The sequence below is a fragment of the Gymnogyps californianus genome, chromosome 1 (assembly GCF_018139145.2).
Source record: "Gymnogyps californianus isolate 813 chromosome 1, ASM1813914v2, whole genome shotgun sequence".
Classification (NCBI taxonomy): Eukaryota; Metazoa; Chordata; class Aves; order Accipitriformes; family Cathartidae; genus Gymnogyps; species Gymnogyps californianus.
In genome coordinates this window covers 196,765,754-196,784,012 of record NC_059471.1, presented here as the reverse complement: position 1 = coordinate 196,784,012, position 18,259 = coordinate 196,765,754, and the positions used below count along the sequence as shown (strand labels likewise).

Genomic DNA, 18,259 nt, shown 5'->3' with positions numbered 1-18,259 from the left:
AGAGTGTTCAGATAAACCCTGCACACTTCAATCGTGCTGACATTCATACTTGCAGAACACCATTATGACTAAACAACACATTTTAAATCTAGCAGGCAGCAGTGACATGCAATGCCCAGCGTACATTGGATCCAGTCCTCCTGCTTATTAAGCAATAAAAAAAAAAAAAAAAAGAATGCTTTTATCTTGAAGATGTTGGCACCTTGACAGCTACAGCAATGACAGGGTCTTTTGTCTAAACTTTAAACACTCTTGTAACCAAGACACAATTAAATCTTCAGTACTCTGAAGGGCATCACCTTTAAAGTATGCTAGAAAAACTTTAGAACAGCACTTCTCAATTTGTACGGACTGTGGATTTTGCTCTTCTCATAATGTCAGCCAATACTGAACGAACATTAAAATGTTACAGTTGTTTTAATAGACTGAAACATGGAAATTAATGTACCATACACAGCACTTGACACAGCTGTAAACTGTGTTAGAAAAGGGAGAAAAAAGAGACTGTGTAGCCAGGCAAAACTCTCCTAAGTAATTAAGTCCTTCTGTTCCTCTGTTCACGGAAGAAACACTATGCAAGTATTTCCATTATCTGTAACTTTTCAAAGACTATGGTTTAATGGAAAATGGGTAATACTTACTTCACAACTTTTTCAATGAATGCTGATTTGCTCTAACACAAATTACCATAGATATAAAACAAGATCATATTTTATCCCTTTTGACCAATTTAGGGAGATCAACTTATTTTTTACACAAAATTGGTGAGATATTCAGGTATTTACTTGATCTAATCTCTTTGAATAAAAAGAATTTATAAAGTCCCACGCCACTGAACAGAGCAGCGCTCAAACCCTAGAAATTTTTGTTCACAATTCCAAGTGTTTCAGCCAGTATTGTACCTGAAAGCCCCTTCTCTCAAGCGTGGCACTACAGTGTTTTCTCTGGTTATGGTGAAATTCCTTCTGCCCCCTTTCCTGTGCACTTCTCAGTATCTGCCATTTTCCTTTTTGCACAGAGGTTCACCACACAATTACTGTATCCTCTGCATTTGGCATCACTGTCAACAAAAAACACTTAAACTTCACGGCTCAGTTTCTACTCTAAACATTTTCTGAGGCCCTTATTTTAGGTTCCCTTCATTTCATGTTCCTGATTCCATAAAAAGTCTTGGGTCATTTTTGTGTATACAAACCACAAGGCAAGATCTGGTAACCAGAGCCCAAGTCACAGGCCAAGACCTTATAATGCTAGGTAAGGTACAAAGGTGCCGTACAAAGAGATTCCTCCTAATTCTACAGAGTGCATAGGAAACCTACACAAAGACTGCAGGAAATATAACAATGCCAACAGAACATTACAGGCTTCTGAAAAGGGTTTACAAATTAAGTGTTTTTATTTTAAGTTAGGCCAAAAGATATCAAGGGATGACAATGAAATCAAATCAAATCAAATCATGAGAGGCTACAAAGAACTACTTACTTCCACCACTGAAATGACCACTGAACAAGCTCAGACTGCCTGAAGCAGCTATAGCAGATACTAGGCCATCTCCCAGGGCTGTGCCATGCGAGCATCCCCCACAGCAACCACAAAACATAGAGAACAGATTGACAACTATAACTGATCTGCCAAGGGACAATATGATAAAAAGGTACATAAACTTGTCATATTCCTACTTTTCTATCAGTAATTAGTAAAAAAGCATTCTGTCTTGGACCAGTTTCCCTAGCACTGAACCCAGGCTCACGCCCCTGTTCCCAAAACTAAACGCAAAAATACACAGCACCTGAAGCTCTGGTGAAATTTATGTTTATCATGCTGACCAACCCTTCCTTTTTCTGACGAGTTTTTATTAGCTACACTACCTAGGCATTCTTTCACAGAATATTTAATTACACTATTTTAGCTCATTACCTGTATTCCTTGTTCAACATTTTCAGCTCTTTTAAAATCAGCTCTTTGAAGTATTTTGTTTCTCTGGAGCTGATTCCTCAATCCTTGTTTCCCAGCTCATGTCTTGGGGCATGTACTGAACCAAGAGCAAAATGTAGGCCCAATAGCTTCAAAGGGATGTCTTGCTCCCCTAGTATAATACAAACTTCTTCGGATTTAGTCCTTCACGTGAATCATCATCTGAAGAGTTTAAACAGGTTTGATCCGTATATATGCTATTCATTGTACGCTATCAAAATACAAAATACTTCTAGTTTTATGGATGTCATAAACACATCATGTTAGCATTTTAAAGGACATCCAGATTGCATACTGGTCTTTTCTGCCTAGGCCATTTTCTTGCAATAAGATTCCTGAGAGGGACAGCCTGGAAAGGCTGTTACAAACTACAGGATCTTCAGACAGGAATTTATGCACGTATAACTACTCCCCTCCTCCAGAAAAACAATTTCTTCACCTGTCATGTTTTTGCCAACACCACTCTTCTGCCTGCACTCCACAGGAATCTTAGTGAAATAAAACAGTAGGTAAAATGCTTTAAATCAATGTATCTAAAAGTGGAGGCTGTCACTCCCTCAGCACTTTTCTAAGAAGATCACTGACTACAGGCACTCACTCATACACATTTCTCCTCCCAATAGCATCACTTCAGTTACTTCAGAGCAAGACACTGGATCCTGTGTGTAGCTACTGGCAACCAGAACTTCTGGTTGGAAAATCTGGTCTAGGAACTGTATAGAATTCTATAAAAGTGTTAAACAATCTGCAATGCACTCCTAGGCTTTTTTTGCCTAAATAATGCTGAGCTAACCATACAAGTAGAAAATAAAAGGTTGCTGAAGACAACTGCTACTCTAGTCTCAGAATCTAATCACAGACTATGCTGCCTTTCTACAACAGCCATAAAGTAGTTTCCCATAAAAGTATACACTGCTCTGCCCACCTTTCTGAAACCGTCTCCTGTAACAGTCTTATGCATCAGTTCCCATTGAAATTACTGGGATGCTGAGCTCATCAACTCAAAAACTATGCTTTGTGAAACACTATTTGTTAAACAAAATTTAAAAGAGGCTTATACAAGATACCTAAAGTGCATTGCATGAAGAGAACTGGTAAAAATATCAACTATGGAAATGGTAAGCAACAGTCAGTAAAATTTTATTTCTTCTAGAACCACAGCAGCTCCTACAGTAATGATATTAAGACAAAAATACTTATTTTTCCTGTTAACCAAGTTCATAACATTCTAAAGCTTATGCTATCATTTTGAAACTGGCTGCTACTGAGATTATAGCAATTCAACAACATGCCATTTGCACGTGCATACTCTCCCATGCACTCCATTTTACCATGCTGGATGGACTCCATGTCTGACTTATTCCCAGCACCACGTGAGCGCACTTAGCGCCCTCAGCCCAGGTGAGACGGCAGCCTGCCTGTGGGTTTTGCCTGCTCAGTACTCCTCTTACAGAAACCCAGAAAACCTGTCATACACTATGATCACAATTCCAGACAGCATCACCAGCAACAGGCTGCACACACCCCTTTGCTTTCAGCTTTTTGTGGTAACCACACATCACAGCATCTTCAATGTCTCCTCAACCCCTGCCACTCTGAAACCCTACTGAGGGAGGTCCTCTCACCCTCCTTTCTGCCCACGGTCCCACCACTCCGCCCTGCCAGGAGAGGGGCCCATGCCTCCCCCCCCAGGCCCTGCGCCGCCTCTGGGGCGGAGCCAGCGCGCCCGCCACCAGGGCAGCGGGGCTGGCAACACCTTGCCCCTCCCCGGCTCCGCAGACACCGTCCCCTCTGAGCCGGGGGCAAAGGCGCCTCAGAGGGCCGTCTCCTCACGGCGGGGCGGGGCGGGCCGGCGGGAAAGCGGCCCCCTCACGGCGGGGGGGGCGCAGGCGGCAGCTCAGCTCACGCGCGCCACCCCGGAAAGAAGGCACGAGGCAGCCAGGGGCGAGGGCAGTGGGCTGCCAGCGCTCGACGTCCCGTGACGTCACATGACGTCACGGCCGAGGTGCCTGGGCTGCGGCGCGGCACCCACAGCCCAGTGCCGCGCGAAGCCGCGCCGCGGGAAAGGCCGCAACAGCCCGTAACACCTCCCCGCCCCATAGGCACGCGGCGTGGGTTCTTTCACGTGACCGGGAGCGAGCAGCGTGATTGGCCGGCGGCGTCGTAGGGGTTTGAAACGCGGCTATAGGAGAGGGTGCTGAGGGGGTGTCTGGGCGGGAGGTGTTTGCTGAGGGGTGTCGGGCGCTCGGGGATGTTCAGCCTTTTTTCTAAGGCGCTCTCCTACTTCTGGAGACGTGCAGGTGACGAGGAAGGAGAAGATGAGAGATGGGCGGCCGCAGGTAGGAGTTCCTGGGCCCGTTGTGGGTTTGCAGTGCCAGATGCAGAGTGTGTGCAGGTTTAGAGCCTTGAGGGTGTTGATGGTCTCATCCCCCACGTGAGTGGGGCTGAGTGAAGACCTGTTTCCTTAAGAAAGGAAATCAGGAAAAGAAGACAGTTTTTTTGACTACAGAGCGTGTGGGAGTGTTCCTAGCAGTACTTTTTTGCTGTTTTCTGAGTAGAACAGGTTACTGTGGCTGCTTAGACTATGGAGTGAGGTGCAAGAGAAGTGTTGTGGTGGTGGGTGATGGATGCTTTGGGCTTTCCCTTGTACTACTGTCTTAATAAATAAACTTTCTTCATCTTTCTTGGGCTGTAGAATGGAGATGATAGTGTAGCTTTGATGTTTTGAGGCTCCAAAATGGTGTACGTTTAAGGTGCTTTTAGTAGAATTATTCAATGTAGCAAAAAGTGCTTTTTCATATTTATGAATATAGAAAGCAAAAAAGATTACTGTATTGATAGTCTTGATTGTGAGTGTAGCTAATAATATGTTAGAAATCTAAACTAGCATACTTCAGTCCAGCTTTAAGCCTGAAGTTGTAGTGCAGTGCTGTTGAATGAAAGTTTGTGATATGTAAGTAGATACTACTTCTAATCCAAAAGACTTGAAACTCCTAGGTCTCCAGAGAAACAGCACCACATGTCAGTTCAGAACTGTATTAACTATAATATTATATAAAAAAATTTGAAGAATTAATTTGTATAGATTGTTTACTTTTCCTGCTTTTTCAGTATAGAGATCTTAAATGTGTTGGATTCCCCATGCAAACAGTGGTGAAAACTTTCTTCTGCTATGGAAAATCTTGAAAATAGTTGTGGCCCAGAGCTTTTGGGAGAAGCTGTTTAGCTTGCAGATATGTTTTTTATCTCAAGTTTTTCCAAGGTATTTGAATGTATATATTATATATATAGATATACATTCAAGTGCTAGATTCTGCACCTGAAATGGGGTAATCCTGACCTGGCTGAACAGAGAGCTTTGGCTGGAACTAGGGAGAAAAAAAGAGAGTTTATGGCTGTTGGAAGAAGAGGCAGGCAACTCAGGAGGACTACAAGGATGTCGTGAGGTTATGCAGGGAGAAAATTAGAAGGGCCAAAGCCCAACTAGAACTTAATCTGGCTACTGCCATAAAACGCAATTAAAAATGTTTCTATAAATACACTAACAACAAAAGGAGGGCTAAGGAGAATCTCCATCCTTTATTGGATGTGGGGAGAAACATAGTGATAAAGGATGAGGAAAAGGCTAAGGTACTTAATCCCTTCTTTGCCTCAGTCTTTAATAGTAAGACCAGTTGTTCTCAGGGTACCCAGCCCCCTGAGCTGGAAGACAGGGAGCCGAATGAAGCCCCCATAATCCAAGGGAAAATGGTTAGCGACCTGCTACACCACTTAGACATACACAAGTCTATGGGGCTGGATGGGATCCACCCAAGGGTACCGAGGGAGCTGGTGGAAGTGCTCACCAAGCCACTTTCCATCATTTATCAGCAGTCCTGGCTAACCGGGGAGGTCCCAGTTGACTGGAAGTTAGCAAATGTGACACCCATCTACAAGAAGGGCCAGAAGGAGGATCTGGGGAACTACAGGCCTGTCAGCCTGACCTCAGTGCCAAGGAAGGTTATGGAGCAGATCATCTTGAGTGCCATCACACAGCACATACAGGACAAGCAGGTGATCAGGCCCAGTCAGCATGGGTTTATGAAAGGCAGGTCCTGCTTGACTAACCTGATCTCCTTCTATGACAAGGTGACCTGCTTAGTGGATGAGGGAAAGGCTGTGGATGTTGTTTACCTGGACTTTACTAAAGCCTTTGACACTGTTTCCCACAGCATTCTCCTGGAGAAACTGGCTGCTCATGGCTTGGACAGGCGTACTCTTTGCTGGGTAAAAAACTGGCTGGATGGCCGGGCCCAAAGAGTGGTGGTGAATGGAGTTAAATCCAGCTGGCGGCCAGTCACAAGTGGTGTTCCCCAGGGCTCAGTATTGGGGCCAGTTCTGTTTAATATCTTTATCAGTGATCTGGACAAGGGGATCGAGTGCTCCCTCAGTAAGTTTGCAGATGACACCAAGTTGGGCGGGAGTGTTGATCTGCTGGAGGGTAGGAAGGCTCTACAGAGGGATCTGGACAGGCTGGATCCATGGGCCGAGGCCAATTGTCTGAGGTTCAACAAGGCTGTCAGGTCCTGCACTTGGGTCACAACAACCCCATGCAATGCTACAGGCTTGGGGAAGAGTGGCTGGAAAGCTGCCTAGCAGAAAAGGACCTGGGGGTGTTGGTCAACAGCTGGCTGAATATGAGCCAGCAGTGTGCCCAGGTGGCCAAGAAGGCCAATAGCATCCTGGCTTGTATCAGAAATAGTGTGGCCAGCAGGACTAGGGAAGTGATTGTCCATGTGTACTTGGCACTGGTGAGGCCGCACCTCAAATACTGTGTTCGGTTTTGGGCCCCTCACTACAAGAAAGACATTGAGGTGCTGGAGTGCGTCCAAAGAAGAGCAACGAAGCTGGTGAAGGGTCTAGAGAACAAGTCTTATGAGGAGTGGCTGAGGGAACTGGGGTTGTTTAGCCTGGAGAAAAGGAGGCTGAGGGGAGACCTTATCGCTCTCTACAACTCCCTGAAAGGAGGTTGTAGCAAGGTGGGTGTCGGTCTCTTCTCCCAAGTGGAAATGGCCTCAAGTTGCACCAGGGGAGGTTTAGATTAGATATTAGGAGAAACTTCTTCACCAGAAGGGTTATCAAGCACTGGACCAGGCTGCCCAGAGAAGTGGTGGAGTCACCATCCCTGGAGGTATTTTAAAAGATGTGTAGATGTGGTGCTTAGGGACATGGTTTAGTGGTGGACTTGGCAGTGTTAGGTTTACGTTTGGACTCGATGATCTTAAGGGTCTTTTCCAACCTAAATGATTCTGTGATTCTATGGTTATACGTACAAATTGGGGGACAAGAGGCTGGAGAGCAGCCCTGCGGAAAGAGATCTGGGGGTTTGGGTTGACGTCAAGTTGAATATGAGTCAACAGTGTGCCCTGGCAGCAAAAAGGGCCAACCGTGTCCTGGGGTGCATCAAGCACAGCATAGCTAGTCGGTCGAGGGAGGTGATTGTCCCACTGTACACCGCACTGGTGTGGCCCCACCTCGAGTACTGTGTGCAGTTTTGGGCGCCTCAATATAAGAAGGACATCAAACTATTAGAGTGTGTCCAGAGGAGGGCGACCAAGATGGTGAAAGGGCTTGAGGGCAAGACTTATGAGCAGTGGCTGAGGTCACTTGGCTTCTTCAGCCTGGAGAAGAGAAGGCTGAGGGGTGACCTCATCGCAGTCTACAACTTTCTCAAGGAGGGCAGCAGAGGGGGAGGTGCTGATCTCCTCTGTCTGGTGACCAGCGATAAGACACGAGGAAACAGTGTGAAGCTGCGTCAGGCGAAGTTCAGATTGGACATTAGGAAAAGGTTCTTTACTGGGAAGGTGGTTGGTCACTGGAACAGGCTCCCCAGGGATGTGGTCATGGCACCAAGCCTGTCAGAGCTCAAGGAATGTCTGGACAATGCTCTTAGTCATATGGTTTGGTCCTGCGAGGAGCAGGGAGTTGAACTCGATGATCCTTATGCATCCCATCCAACTTGAGATATTCTGTGATTTTTTTCATGCAGCTTAAAGAATGTTGTTTTTACAATGTAGTTTGTATTTAACTAGCTTTCTTAATTGGTTGAAACCATAACTTGGCATAAGACTTCAAGACTTAAATGTGAAACTAATTAGTTGGCAACTGTTGGTATTTTTAGTTGAACAAGAGAATGACTTTTTCATAGAAGGGATAGCACTTTTAGTAGCATTCCTTACTCATTGCATAGTTCTGTAAACAAGTGATTTGTTTTTATGTCAACACTCTTCCTCTGGATGCAGGTCATAAAGAATTAAAAACTGTACAAGGAGTAGTGACAAGATTTTGCCATGATTATGGGATGATAGATGACATGATAATCTTCACAAAGGATGCTGTTACAAAAAATATGCCGCTGACTGTTGGACAGGAAGTTACTGCCACTGTTGAAGAGGATAAAACATCGGGTGGCTTGAAGGCCATCAGGGTAAGAGGTGAAGATAAATAGTAGTCTCACTTTCTCTGTAAATCGCTTGAGACTTTCTTTTGGAGGTTACTATAATTTTAGCCTCCCGAATTCTACAAAACAGGAGAAATTGCCAGCCCTTCACCTAGTGGGGATAAGTTGGTTTGGTGGTTTTATTATTATTTTATTCCATCTCCTTTAAAATGTTGTTCCTTTAATACTGATTCTCTGAATATAGGTCTAGATGTAGTGAATATGAAACTATTGGTTGACATAATTGCATCAGAATTTGTTTAATCATACCTAGTTCAAATCTCTGTGTATTTACTTTTTTTGAGCTTCAAAGTCAATTTTATGTTATTGTTATATGAATGGATAAGAAAATAAAAACAGGGGCTGCAAGTTTACTCTTTTTGCACAGAAGTGAATAAGAACATCAATTTCAAAACTTCCTGTTGTAAAAAAAAAGAGCAACTTAATGTCATGGAGAGTTATAAAAATGGAGATTTCGGTACCTTTTTTGCTTAACGCTTCATTTGTAAACATACTTCAAGCTTGATTATACATTGTCACAACTTTAAACTACTGTAATTTTTTTAATCGTATAGGCTCAACTCTCAGGTGCCTGTGGTAATCTAGCTGAGAAGCTGAGTCAAGTGGCCCTTCTCAGTTTAAATATTACAGAAATATGACTGGTGCTTTGAAGACTGACAGTAGTGCAGAAGCAGTTGATAACTGGGTGGTACAGAACCATCATCTGTGGCTTGTGTCTGCCTGGCTTAGCTGCATTATAGTTTAAGTACAGCACCAGACTAGTGTGCTTCATTTAATAAACTCACTCTGACCAAAAGTCTGAACCAAAGCTTAAGCTGCTTGTACGGAGCAAATCACAGTGTAAATAGTTTAAAAGTTAACTTGAGTTTTCTAGTAAATGGATGTTTTATAATTAAGCATCTTACCAGCTCATGCTGTCTACAAAGAATGTAATCAGCAAACATAGTGGCTTCAGGAATCGTGTTTCAGATAATAGGAAGGTAGTGACTAGCCAAAGTATTCTAAAGTATCTAGTAATCTTATCAGTAAAGTTCTGATATGCAGGTTTAATAAGAGTATAAGTTACCAGATTGAAGAATTTGTCATTACTATGTTAAATTAGCAAATGATACATAAATTGGGGAAAGGAGGTCAAAATCCTGCATTGATTAGCACATAGTGTTTCCGATTCCTCATGCCTTTCTTTTATGCACCATCCTGATTTTGGTACTTCAGAGACATTTTGGTTGGTTGCCAGCAGTGCCCAGACATAACCAGCTGTCATATGGAAGTGAGTTTGTACTGGTTTGACACATTCAGTAATTCTGTTGGTACCAAGTGGCATGTATTAATAGAGTGAATTACAGTTCGTAACTGAAACTGCTAGTATCTCTGTGGTAATGTACTGTACGCTTTTCAGAATTAGTCTGATGACCAGTCCTGAAACTGTTCATACTAATGATAAGTAGAGGCATACCTTTAAAAATACTTTCATCTGTCACCATGGGATTACTTCTTAGTTATATTTCTCTTCTGTTAGACATGCCTCTTCTCCTGATGATAAACTTGAGCAGTTGAAGCTCCACTGGATTTTTCTGTGCACTCTTTTGGAAAAGAGCTTCATGACTTTTAAGTAAGGCCCTGAATATTAGTGAAGGCATTGGCATGTCTATGGAAAGCAAGGTTGTATGGTGTACTCTCTTCCTTGTGCCCTGTCCCCCTCAAAATTTGAGGATTTGATCCATGTGTTTTAATTTTCCAGGTGTCTGAAGGTCAGGCTAACTGAATAAACTACTGAACACTTGGAAATCCAGGGGGTCATGTACAGGTGCACAGGCCTCTACAGGGTATCTGTGATGTGAAGGACATGTAACTGCTGGAGTGTCATTGCTGCTTAAAACATCTGATTAAAATTGAAAAAAGGGTGCATATTGTGGAGAGCATGTGTTGTATGTACATAAAGCTCACATACACATCTATGACTGGAAGTATAATAAAAATTTTAGCACTGCCTGTTGATGATACTTAGGTTTTGAAAAGCTGCACTTTAGGCCAGCAGAGTCTCTGTAATGAATGACCAGATACAATCACAGGCTGCTTTGTGAGTGACCACATGAGCAGTTTAGTACAATACAGTTCCATTCGCTGTGACAGTCTTCCTTTGAGTACAACTGTGTGGATGAAGGAGAGGTGAAGGTTTGTCTTTGCCATGAGAAAAGTTGTGTCCTGTAGAACATATTAGTACAGGTGTTAGTCTAGAAAGTTACTTTTGTTTTATTATATTTCTGACCTTTTTTGCCTTGAATTTAAAAATCTCCCTAGGATTGAAAGCTCTAACTTCATCAGGCACTATAGCTGTTAATCGTAGGGAAAGATCTTTTCCTATTTATAGGTTAATTAGGTAACCAATGCAAAGGTGCTGGATGCCTGCTGAAAGCCTTTTCTGTAATCATTATTTGTCAATAATAAATATGCTTTTCATCTGAACATGATAGTAGTCCATGAGATGTATGCCAGGCTAATGGGGAAGACAAGTTTTCTGGCTGAAATGATGAATTGCACATGATAAACTCCTCCCTAGAGGCTGGACTTAAGCTTAAAATAAATGCATACCTCTGAGAATTTTTTTTCCTCTAATGGTTGAATTGGCAGTAACTGTACGGTGTCTGATAAAATGAAGTTGACTAGAGATGTAACTTCTCAAGCAGGAGTAGACAGAAAATAAAAATACTAGAAGACTAACTTAATTTGCATTTTACTCTATAACGTTTCAGGGTTCAGATGCATTTTTCTATATTCGTGCCATCTGTAGACTACTGAGGAAATGCAGTAGTTACTTGTATAGACTTTTTTCAAGCTCTGTGGTTGGTTTGGTAATAACTAACGATCTCATGAAAACTGTTTCTGAGATGTTGGCAGTTAATAATCAATCGGGTGTTGTTTTTTTTTAATCTGAGTTTGTTGGGCATCTGGTTTTTAATACTTTTTTCAGGAAGATTTAAAATGTTGCATGCTTCCATTTTTCTCCGTTCTGTCCTTCCTTTAACTCAAAATAGCAACAAGAACAATTCCTGAAGGCTAAAGTAAATAAGATCTTTCATATTAAAGATTAGAACGATAGAGCAACACTAAGTTGTAAAATGAACTCCGGTTACATACAAAATTGAGGGGAGTTTTTCATAGAAAGTCCATTTTATTTTGAAACCAATGCGGTTTCATTGATTAAGTAAAACTGAGGAAAGAATATTAGCGGGGAGAGGGCTTTAGTGTATGATCCAAAATGAAACAAGGAAAGTGAAAGAGAAGTCTTGTTTCTAAAATATTACCAGCTCTAGTGCTATCAAAAAAACTAGCATCTTGTAAGATAACCTCATGTCTCTTCTTTTTTCTTTTTTTCTTTTTTCTCTTTTTTTCTTTTTTTTTTTTAAGTGGAATGACTTTCCTACATGAAAACTAAATATTGTTAAGTCCAGCAAGCAATTTAGTGCTGGTTGGTAAAACAGTACTCACACACACAATCAAAAAATAAATTACTTTAAATCTTCATTCTCCTTCCTTGTTTTCCTTCTGACTGACAGCTTTCACAATACTGTTGAAATATTTTCATCACTCCAAGAATACATAAACCTGGTAACTGAGGAACTACATAAGGATCTCCAAAACAACTAGGATATTTTAGCAATTGTGGGATGTTTTGCTGTATGTGCTAGGTAATGGCCAGTGTATTTTGTAAGCTTTCTGAAATAAGCTGGTTTAGACTAGTAATTAGTCTAGACTAGTATACCTGTTGTTGGGGTTACATTTCACTTGTGTAAACAGTATGGTGGTGTTTAAAGTGAACAGTATAATGGTCACTGCAATGGAACGTGCTGGGATAAGATCACCAGTCCTGCTGTTAGCTCTGCAATGGGTATATATGTCACCACAGCAGGTACATAGACGGTGTCCTTGTCCTAGCCAAGAATGAGTCTCCCTTTACACTATGTAAATTTTCAGCAAGTACTTTCATGTGGGATTTTTTGCCAGTTCCTTTGCTAAGCAAATCTCCATTGTAAGAGGAGCCAACGCACAGGCTAGTTCAGGTAGCTTCCCTCACCAATTTTTATTTTGGGATGATGCCTCAGCATCTGGAATAGGATCCATGTGATCAAGACAAAGCAGTTAACATTTGAACTGTTTTCTCTTGCTTCGTAATGTCCATGTTCTTTGTGAAAATTGTGCCTCCAAGAGGTGTACCACGCAAAGGTAGTAATAGCATTTAACAAGTGTAACATTCTTCTTAATATTTATGAAAAGTGTGGCTATAGGAGGACTGTTTTCCGTCTGTGCACAAATGCTGATCTGTAAGAGAAACATGGCACTGTATAGAGTCTTTTGTCAGTGTGTTACTTTTTTCACATTATACATTAAGAAAATACTTTTTATTCAGCTTTTCTAATCTTCATATAGAAGTGAAAACACTACAGCTAACTATTTTTTTTTTTTCTTTTCTGTCCAGTTGTGGCTTTTTTTGTTACTCCCTTATCTGCATTATTCTATTTTTCCACTCAGTTTCTTTATTCTGGTTGTGAATTTGTAAACACTTGGCTTTCTGAAATAAGCTGTTAATTTAATGATCTGACTTGTACACTTACACTACAGTTCATGGAAAAAGTTGTCCGTGGGCATTTCATTCATTATATTTGTTCAATCACTGCAGAGATACCTTGCACACTTTCTTCATGCTTTCCTACATCCTAATCCTCATAAGCCTCACAAAAGAAGAATTTGTTATCACTTTTTCTCCTGCTTTATTGCACAGTGTAGTTTCTCTACATACCATCTGGAGTCAGCAGTTCTTGCTTAACGGTAATAAGTGCTTCTGTCCAGTGGCATTGGCATTGTTACTGGCCCCGACAGTCCTTGTAGAGAGAGGAGGGAAGCTCTGAAGAACAAGTATTTGAACTGTAGAGTAGAGACTCCTGAACCCATGATGGTGGTAGCCCTTTGGCAGCAAGGAAGAGAACTCGCAGTTCTAGGAATTTTAGTAATTAAGAGCAGAGATGCTATATCCTTGCCCCAACATAGCCGGTGGGACAAAATGGTTTGTATACATCGATATTTTGTAGCTTGTGTTCTGCAGAGGGCTGTTTAAGTAGGTAAATTTACATTTGAGGTGGTGATATGGAGAGTCTGTAAGAAGTAGCTCTTTAGGTTTTTTTTTTAATTCAAATTATTAAAGAATGACTGAGGGGCAGTCTGAAATGCATATGGTGTTTATAAATAGCATCTTGAAAACATTTTTTTTGCTTTCTGAAATAGTGATGTTCTAGTTCTACTTGTGTACAATCAGATTGCTGGGGGGGGGGGGGGGGGGGGGGGCGCGCAGTCCTCTTGTCAATATGAAGAAAATTCTTAAGTAGACCTAAAGCAAGGGAAGCATGAGAAAGGTTTGACAAATCAGCGTGTAATTATAATAGTTGTCAGTGTTGCAGCATACAGCAGACTTCTTAACAGAAGTTACTTACTGTTTACTATTCATGTTTTTTGTGTGCAAAAATGAACAGCTATGGTGAGTATAGAATTGTCTAATAAGGAGCTTGACTTCCATAAGCAGTTGACGTTCTGATATTTAATGTAGGAATATACATTTAACATATAATTCTAACTATCAGCTGTTTGAGTGTTGGGGGTTTTTTGTATTAATAGGTAGACGCAGTCCAGAATTCATGGGGAGAATCCAATCCTACTTGTGATGCTTCTGAACTAAATATGAAAATATTAATTGGCAACATTACCTCTCTCTCTAAGGATGGTGGCTATATTAATCAGAATACTTTTTTTGCAATGGAAGACGTCTGTGAAGGTATGCAGGGGCTTTCTTGTTTGCTCTTCCTTAATTTTTTTTATATTTGCAATAGAAATATCTTCTGATAAACTTGCAGTCCACGTCCCAAATAAGTTCTACTAGCGTGTATGTAGTGAAACAAACGTAGGGATTTGGGTGAAGAGAGCTACCTGTTCATTTTCACTGAGCATAACTTGCATGCAGTCATATAAGCATAAGTTACATGTAAACGAGTGTATTTTTCCACTAGCATCTCTTATGTAGTTTGTCATAACCTACTGAGGGAAGAACTGCAAAGAGAAGTTTGAAATTATTGGATCAGAATAATGTTCTGGCTAGTCATTTTATTTAACTTAAACTAGTTCTGTAAGAGAGTAATGCAAATGTCATCAGTAGCAATTAAACTTGAGAAATGTTCTGTTTTACATAGGTTTCACACCTTGTGAAGGTGACTGGGTGCAAGCGAAATATTTTATTAACCCGACAACATGGAACAGTGAAGCAGTTGCTGTAAAGCCTTTGAGATATAAGCGAGTAGACAAGGTACATGTTTTGCACATTGTTTTTGGCAAGAGGAATCTTGTGTGCAGTGGTGGTTTTAAGTTGCTAATATTGGTAGATCTTCTATAACACATCTTTAATTAAAAGATAAAACATATCGACTCATCCATTTATAGGATTATTTCTAAAGTAACAAAGCTTTTTGAAAAAGCATACACATTTCAGTTAGAACAGGAAGAGTAACTAACTTATTTACTGGCTATCAATTGTTGATTTCAATGCTTAGTGGTTTAGTGACATTGGTTGTAATGAGGATGTATTCATTTTCAAACTTTTTTTAAGAAGTAATGACTGTGGAATTTATTATGTTTAATTTATCCAAGTATTTTGGCTGAAAAACAACCATTGTCCCTTTTTTTTTTTATGTTAATGAAAATATTTGTTCCCTCTAGGAATACATATATTAGGTTTATGGTTTATTGTATTTGACTTAACTGTATATATTGAATAATATTTGCATGTCAAGCATAGGCAAAAAATTTCTTCTATTGTGATTGCTAGTATTGAAGTATAAATTGGATAAGTTGGTAAGTCACAAGACAAGTATCATGATTAAGTCAAATGTACGTATTGTAGCATGCACTTAAGTGGAATCTAATGCTTATCTGAAGTACTTGTGTTGCTTTACACTTTTAAATCTAAAGGCAAGCATAGTGATTCTAGGTTAGAGCTGTATGTTTACCTCCCATGAATAACTGAAACTTCAGAACGCAGCTCTGTTAATGCTAGAATGACTGTTGTACAAAAAAACTATGCAGTGGTAGTATGCCTGTTAGCTTAAGCAGATAATACCAAGTAACACTGAATAACAAACTGTTACAGGTTCGCATTTCCAGCATCTGTGGAAGAAGTGGTACAGTAGATGAGAGTATATTTTTCACTTTGGATTCACTGAGACTTCCTGATGGCTATTCACCTTGTAGACATGATCTAGTGAACACGGTTGTGGTGGAGAGCAATCAGTCGTGTTATATTTGGAGAGCTCTCTGCTTGGTGCCAGTCAGCCAGGATGGGTAATATTCATTCTTTCATTCTCTTTCCACTTAATAACAACTAGAGATGAATTGTAATTATGCAGCTTAAATTTTGTTGCATCTATTAAGCGAGAAATACTGTGAATTCTTCACTAGTTGACTAGAAGGCATGATAGATCATTGGGAAGATCAGAGTGTGATATGTTTTGGCCCTTGCTTTTTCTTTGTTTCCAGAAGGTGGGGACATCTGTGCTTACTAGAGAAGTAAAACTAGTAGCAGTTGAGCTCAGGGGTATTGCTAGGCAAGGAAGGAATTTTGCATGGTTTTGTTAGAAAAATGCCAAGCTCATGCTCTTACCTTGTGTTTCCTCTAATCTGTGTTCTTCTAGTGAGGAGTTTACTGTTTGAAAACCGTTCTCAGCAAAACTGATGTAAAATGGATGTTTCTTTAATCCATTTTGCTTAAGTTGTAGTGATTCTTCAGATATCTGTCCTAAACGGAATAGTTTAACCATCTCAATAATAGAGATTCATTAGGCTTGCAAATATCAAACTGGGAGGTTCTGCAGGCACTTTAGATGGCATATGTGATGTGAGGAAGATCTGGACAGATTGCAGAAAAGGTTGGAAAAAGTAGATGATGTTCAGTATGGAGAAGAAGCAAAATTTTGTGAAATCAACAATACAAAAGTAGAATGAGCAACAACTAGTCAGTAGCAGTTCTGCAGCAAAGATCTGGTGTTTGACTTGTGATTCAAGTGTCTGTCCTGTGAAAAACACAAATACTGCCCAAATGTATATAAATAGCGCTATTACCTATAAAATCTGTCACTCTCAGTGCTAACAAGGCCTCGGTAGGATTACCAAGTCTGATTCTGCAGGTGAAAAATAAGCTGTCAACCAATTGGAAAGTCCAAAGGAGAGCAAAAAGGGCATTGAGATACCTCTCAAACATAGTCTTTGGGAGAACTTGCCTTGTTCGATCTCTAGGAAATATAGCTAAGGATGGTACATATGTCTTCAAAGGAACTATGAAGAATGGAATAAGCGGTTTGTTTTCACTGGAGATAATGGATATAATAGATTTAAATTGTACCTAGATGGAGCTTGAAGTGTTTACATCACTTTGCACAACAGTAAAATTTGTTCACATATTTTTTCAGTTGGGTCTATTTTTAATGATGGATTTTATACAGAAAATTATTACTAAAGGCAAGTTACAAAAGTAGACCTTAGGGTTGATTTCTCAGTTTTAGTGTATTTCCTACCATATCAAAAAATTGAGGCAGCTTAAGCTGCAATGGGAGATATCTGGTGGGCTTTGCTAGTAAACTGATGTAGCTAATAAAGAACGTTTTCTACTTTATTGATTTAGATAACTAAGGAATACTTAGGGTGTGTAAATATTGGCGAGATTACTAAAATATTTCCAAGTGATTTTAGTGCCAGTTTATCTAACTGAATAGTTTCTTAATTGTAGAATAGAAACAATTTTTTTAATGGTTTCTACAGGTAGCTGAGACTGAGAGGTTAGAGTTATGGTCCCTGTGTCAGACAGGGAAGAGCATGTGACTTTGGTTTCATAGGCATTTTTCATCAGTAGTATGTGTGATAGTAGTTTTTAAGAGTGCTTTTTGGTTTTCAGCTTTTTTCAATTTCTTCTTCAGTTTGCTGCTTTCAGATTGTAGCAGTAAGCACAAGACATAAGTAAGTGCTTGGGGTACATGTTGAAACACTTCCAGTCTAGTCGTTTTACCTCTTAAGCTCCAGTGCTAATCAGGACTCTTGCTAAGGAGCTGCTCTTTGTTGTGTCTTGGTTCACATCCCAAAGAGATCCGTAACAGCTTCAGTCACCATTTGATTCAGCTCTTCAGCAAAGATTAGCTAGCTTCTTAATCATTTTAGCCTTGTATCCAAAGTTTTATGCTGGTTTATTGTGCTGCTGACAAAAGGCTTGTTTTTAATTTGCTGCTTAAATTAGTAAAGGTAATCTCATGGTCTTGGAAATATAAGTAACTGAGAAAAAGTGAACCCTCTCACCTGCTTCTTCCTAAATACTGTGACTATGCTTTGGTATAGTGATTCTTAAACTTGTGCTGAATCAAAGATATTTGCTGAGTCTATTTGTGTTTCAAAATTGCTAGCTACAGTTATTTTTACAGACAATCTCACTCTAATGCAGTCAATCTGGATGAGCCTTATGAAGACCTAATGAGAGACAAAGGAGAGTTGGAAGTATCAAGAATGACTAATTTTGGAACTCTGAAGCAGGGAGAATCTAAAAGAATGATCATTTGGATAGAGTAAGCCTTTCTCATTGTTCTAAGCTTTCTTCCTTCCATCACTCCATAGTCTGTAAACCTGTGTTTCATACAGAAGCCTCTCATAGTTGAGCCTTGTGGTTCATGGTCTTCAAGTAACCCCCAAATACTATGGGATTAAAGA

The 18,259-nt window shown here is 40.4% G+C and overlaps 1 protein-coding gene across 1 annotated transcript in view; it reads left to right on the top strand.

Annotated features, from left to right (window-relative positions):
• The first annotated feature begins 4,225 nt into the window (after positions 1–4,225).
• MOV10L1 (Mov10 like RISC complex RNA helicase 1) overlaps positions 4,226–18,259 on the top strand; it is a 41,185-nt gene continuing 27,151 nt past the window's right edge. The window contains exons 1-6 of the mRNA XM_050904640.1: positions 4,226–4,313; positions 8,256–8,440; positions 14,141–14,297; positions 14,710–14,822; positions 15,663–15,853; positions 17,977–18,117. Of these exons, the coding sequence (XP_050760597.1) occupies positions 4,226–4,313; positions 8,256–8,440; positions 14,141–14,297; positions 14,710–14,822; positions 15,663–15,853; positions 17,977–18,117 (875 nt within the window). The remainder of the gene's footprint in view (positions 4,314–8,255; positions 8,441–14,140; positions 14,298–14,709; positions 14,823–15,662; positions 15,854–17,976; positions 18,118–18,259) is intronic.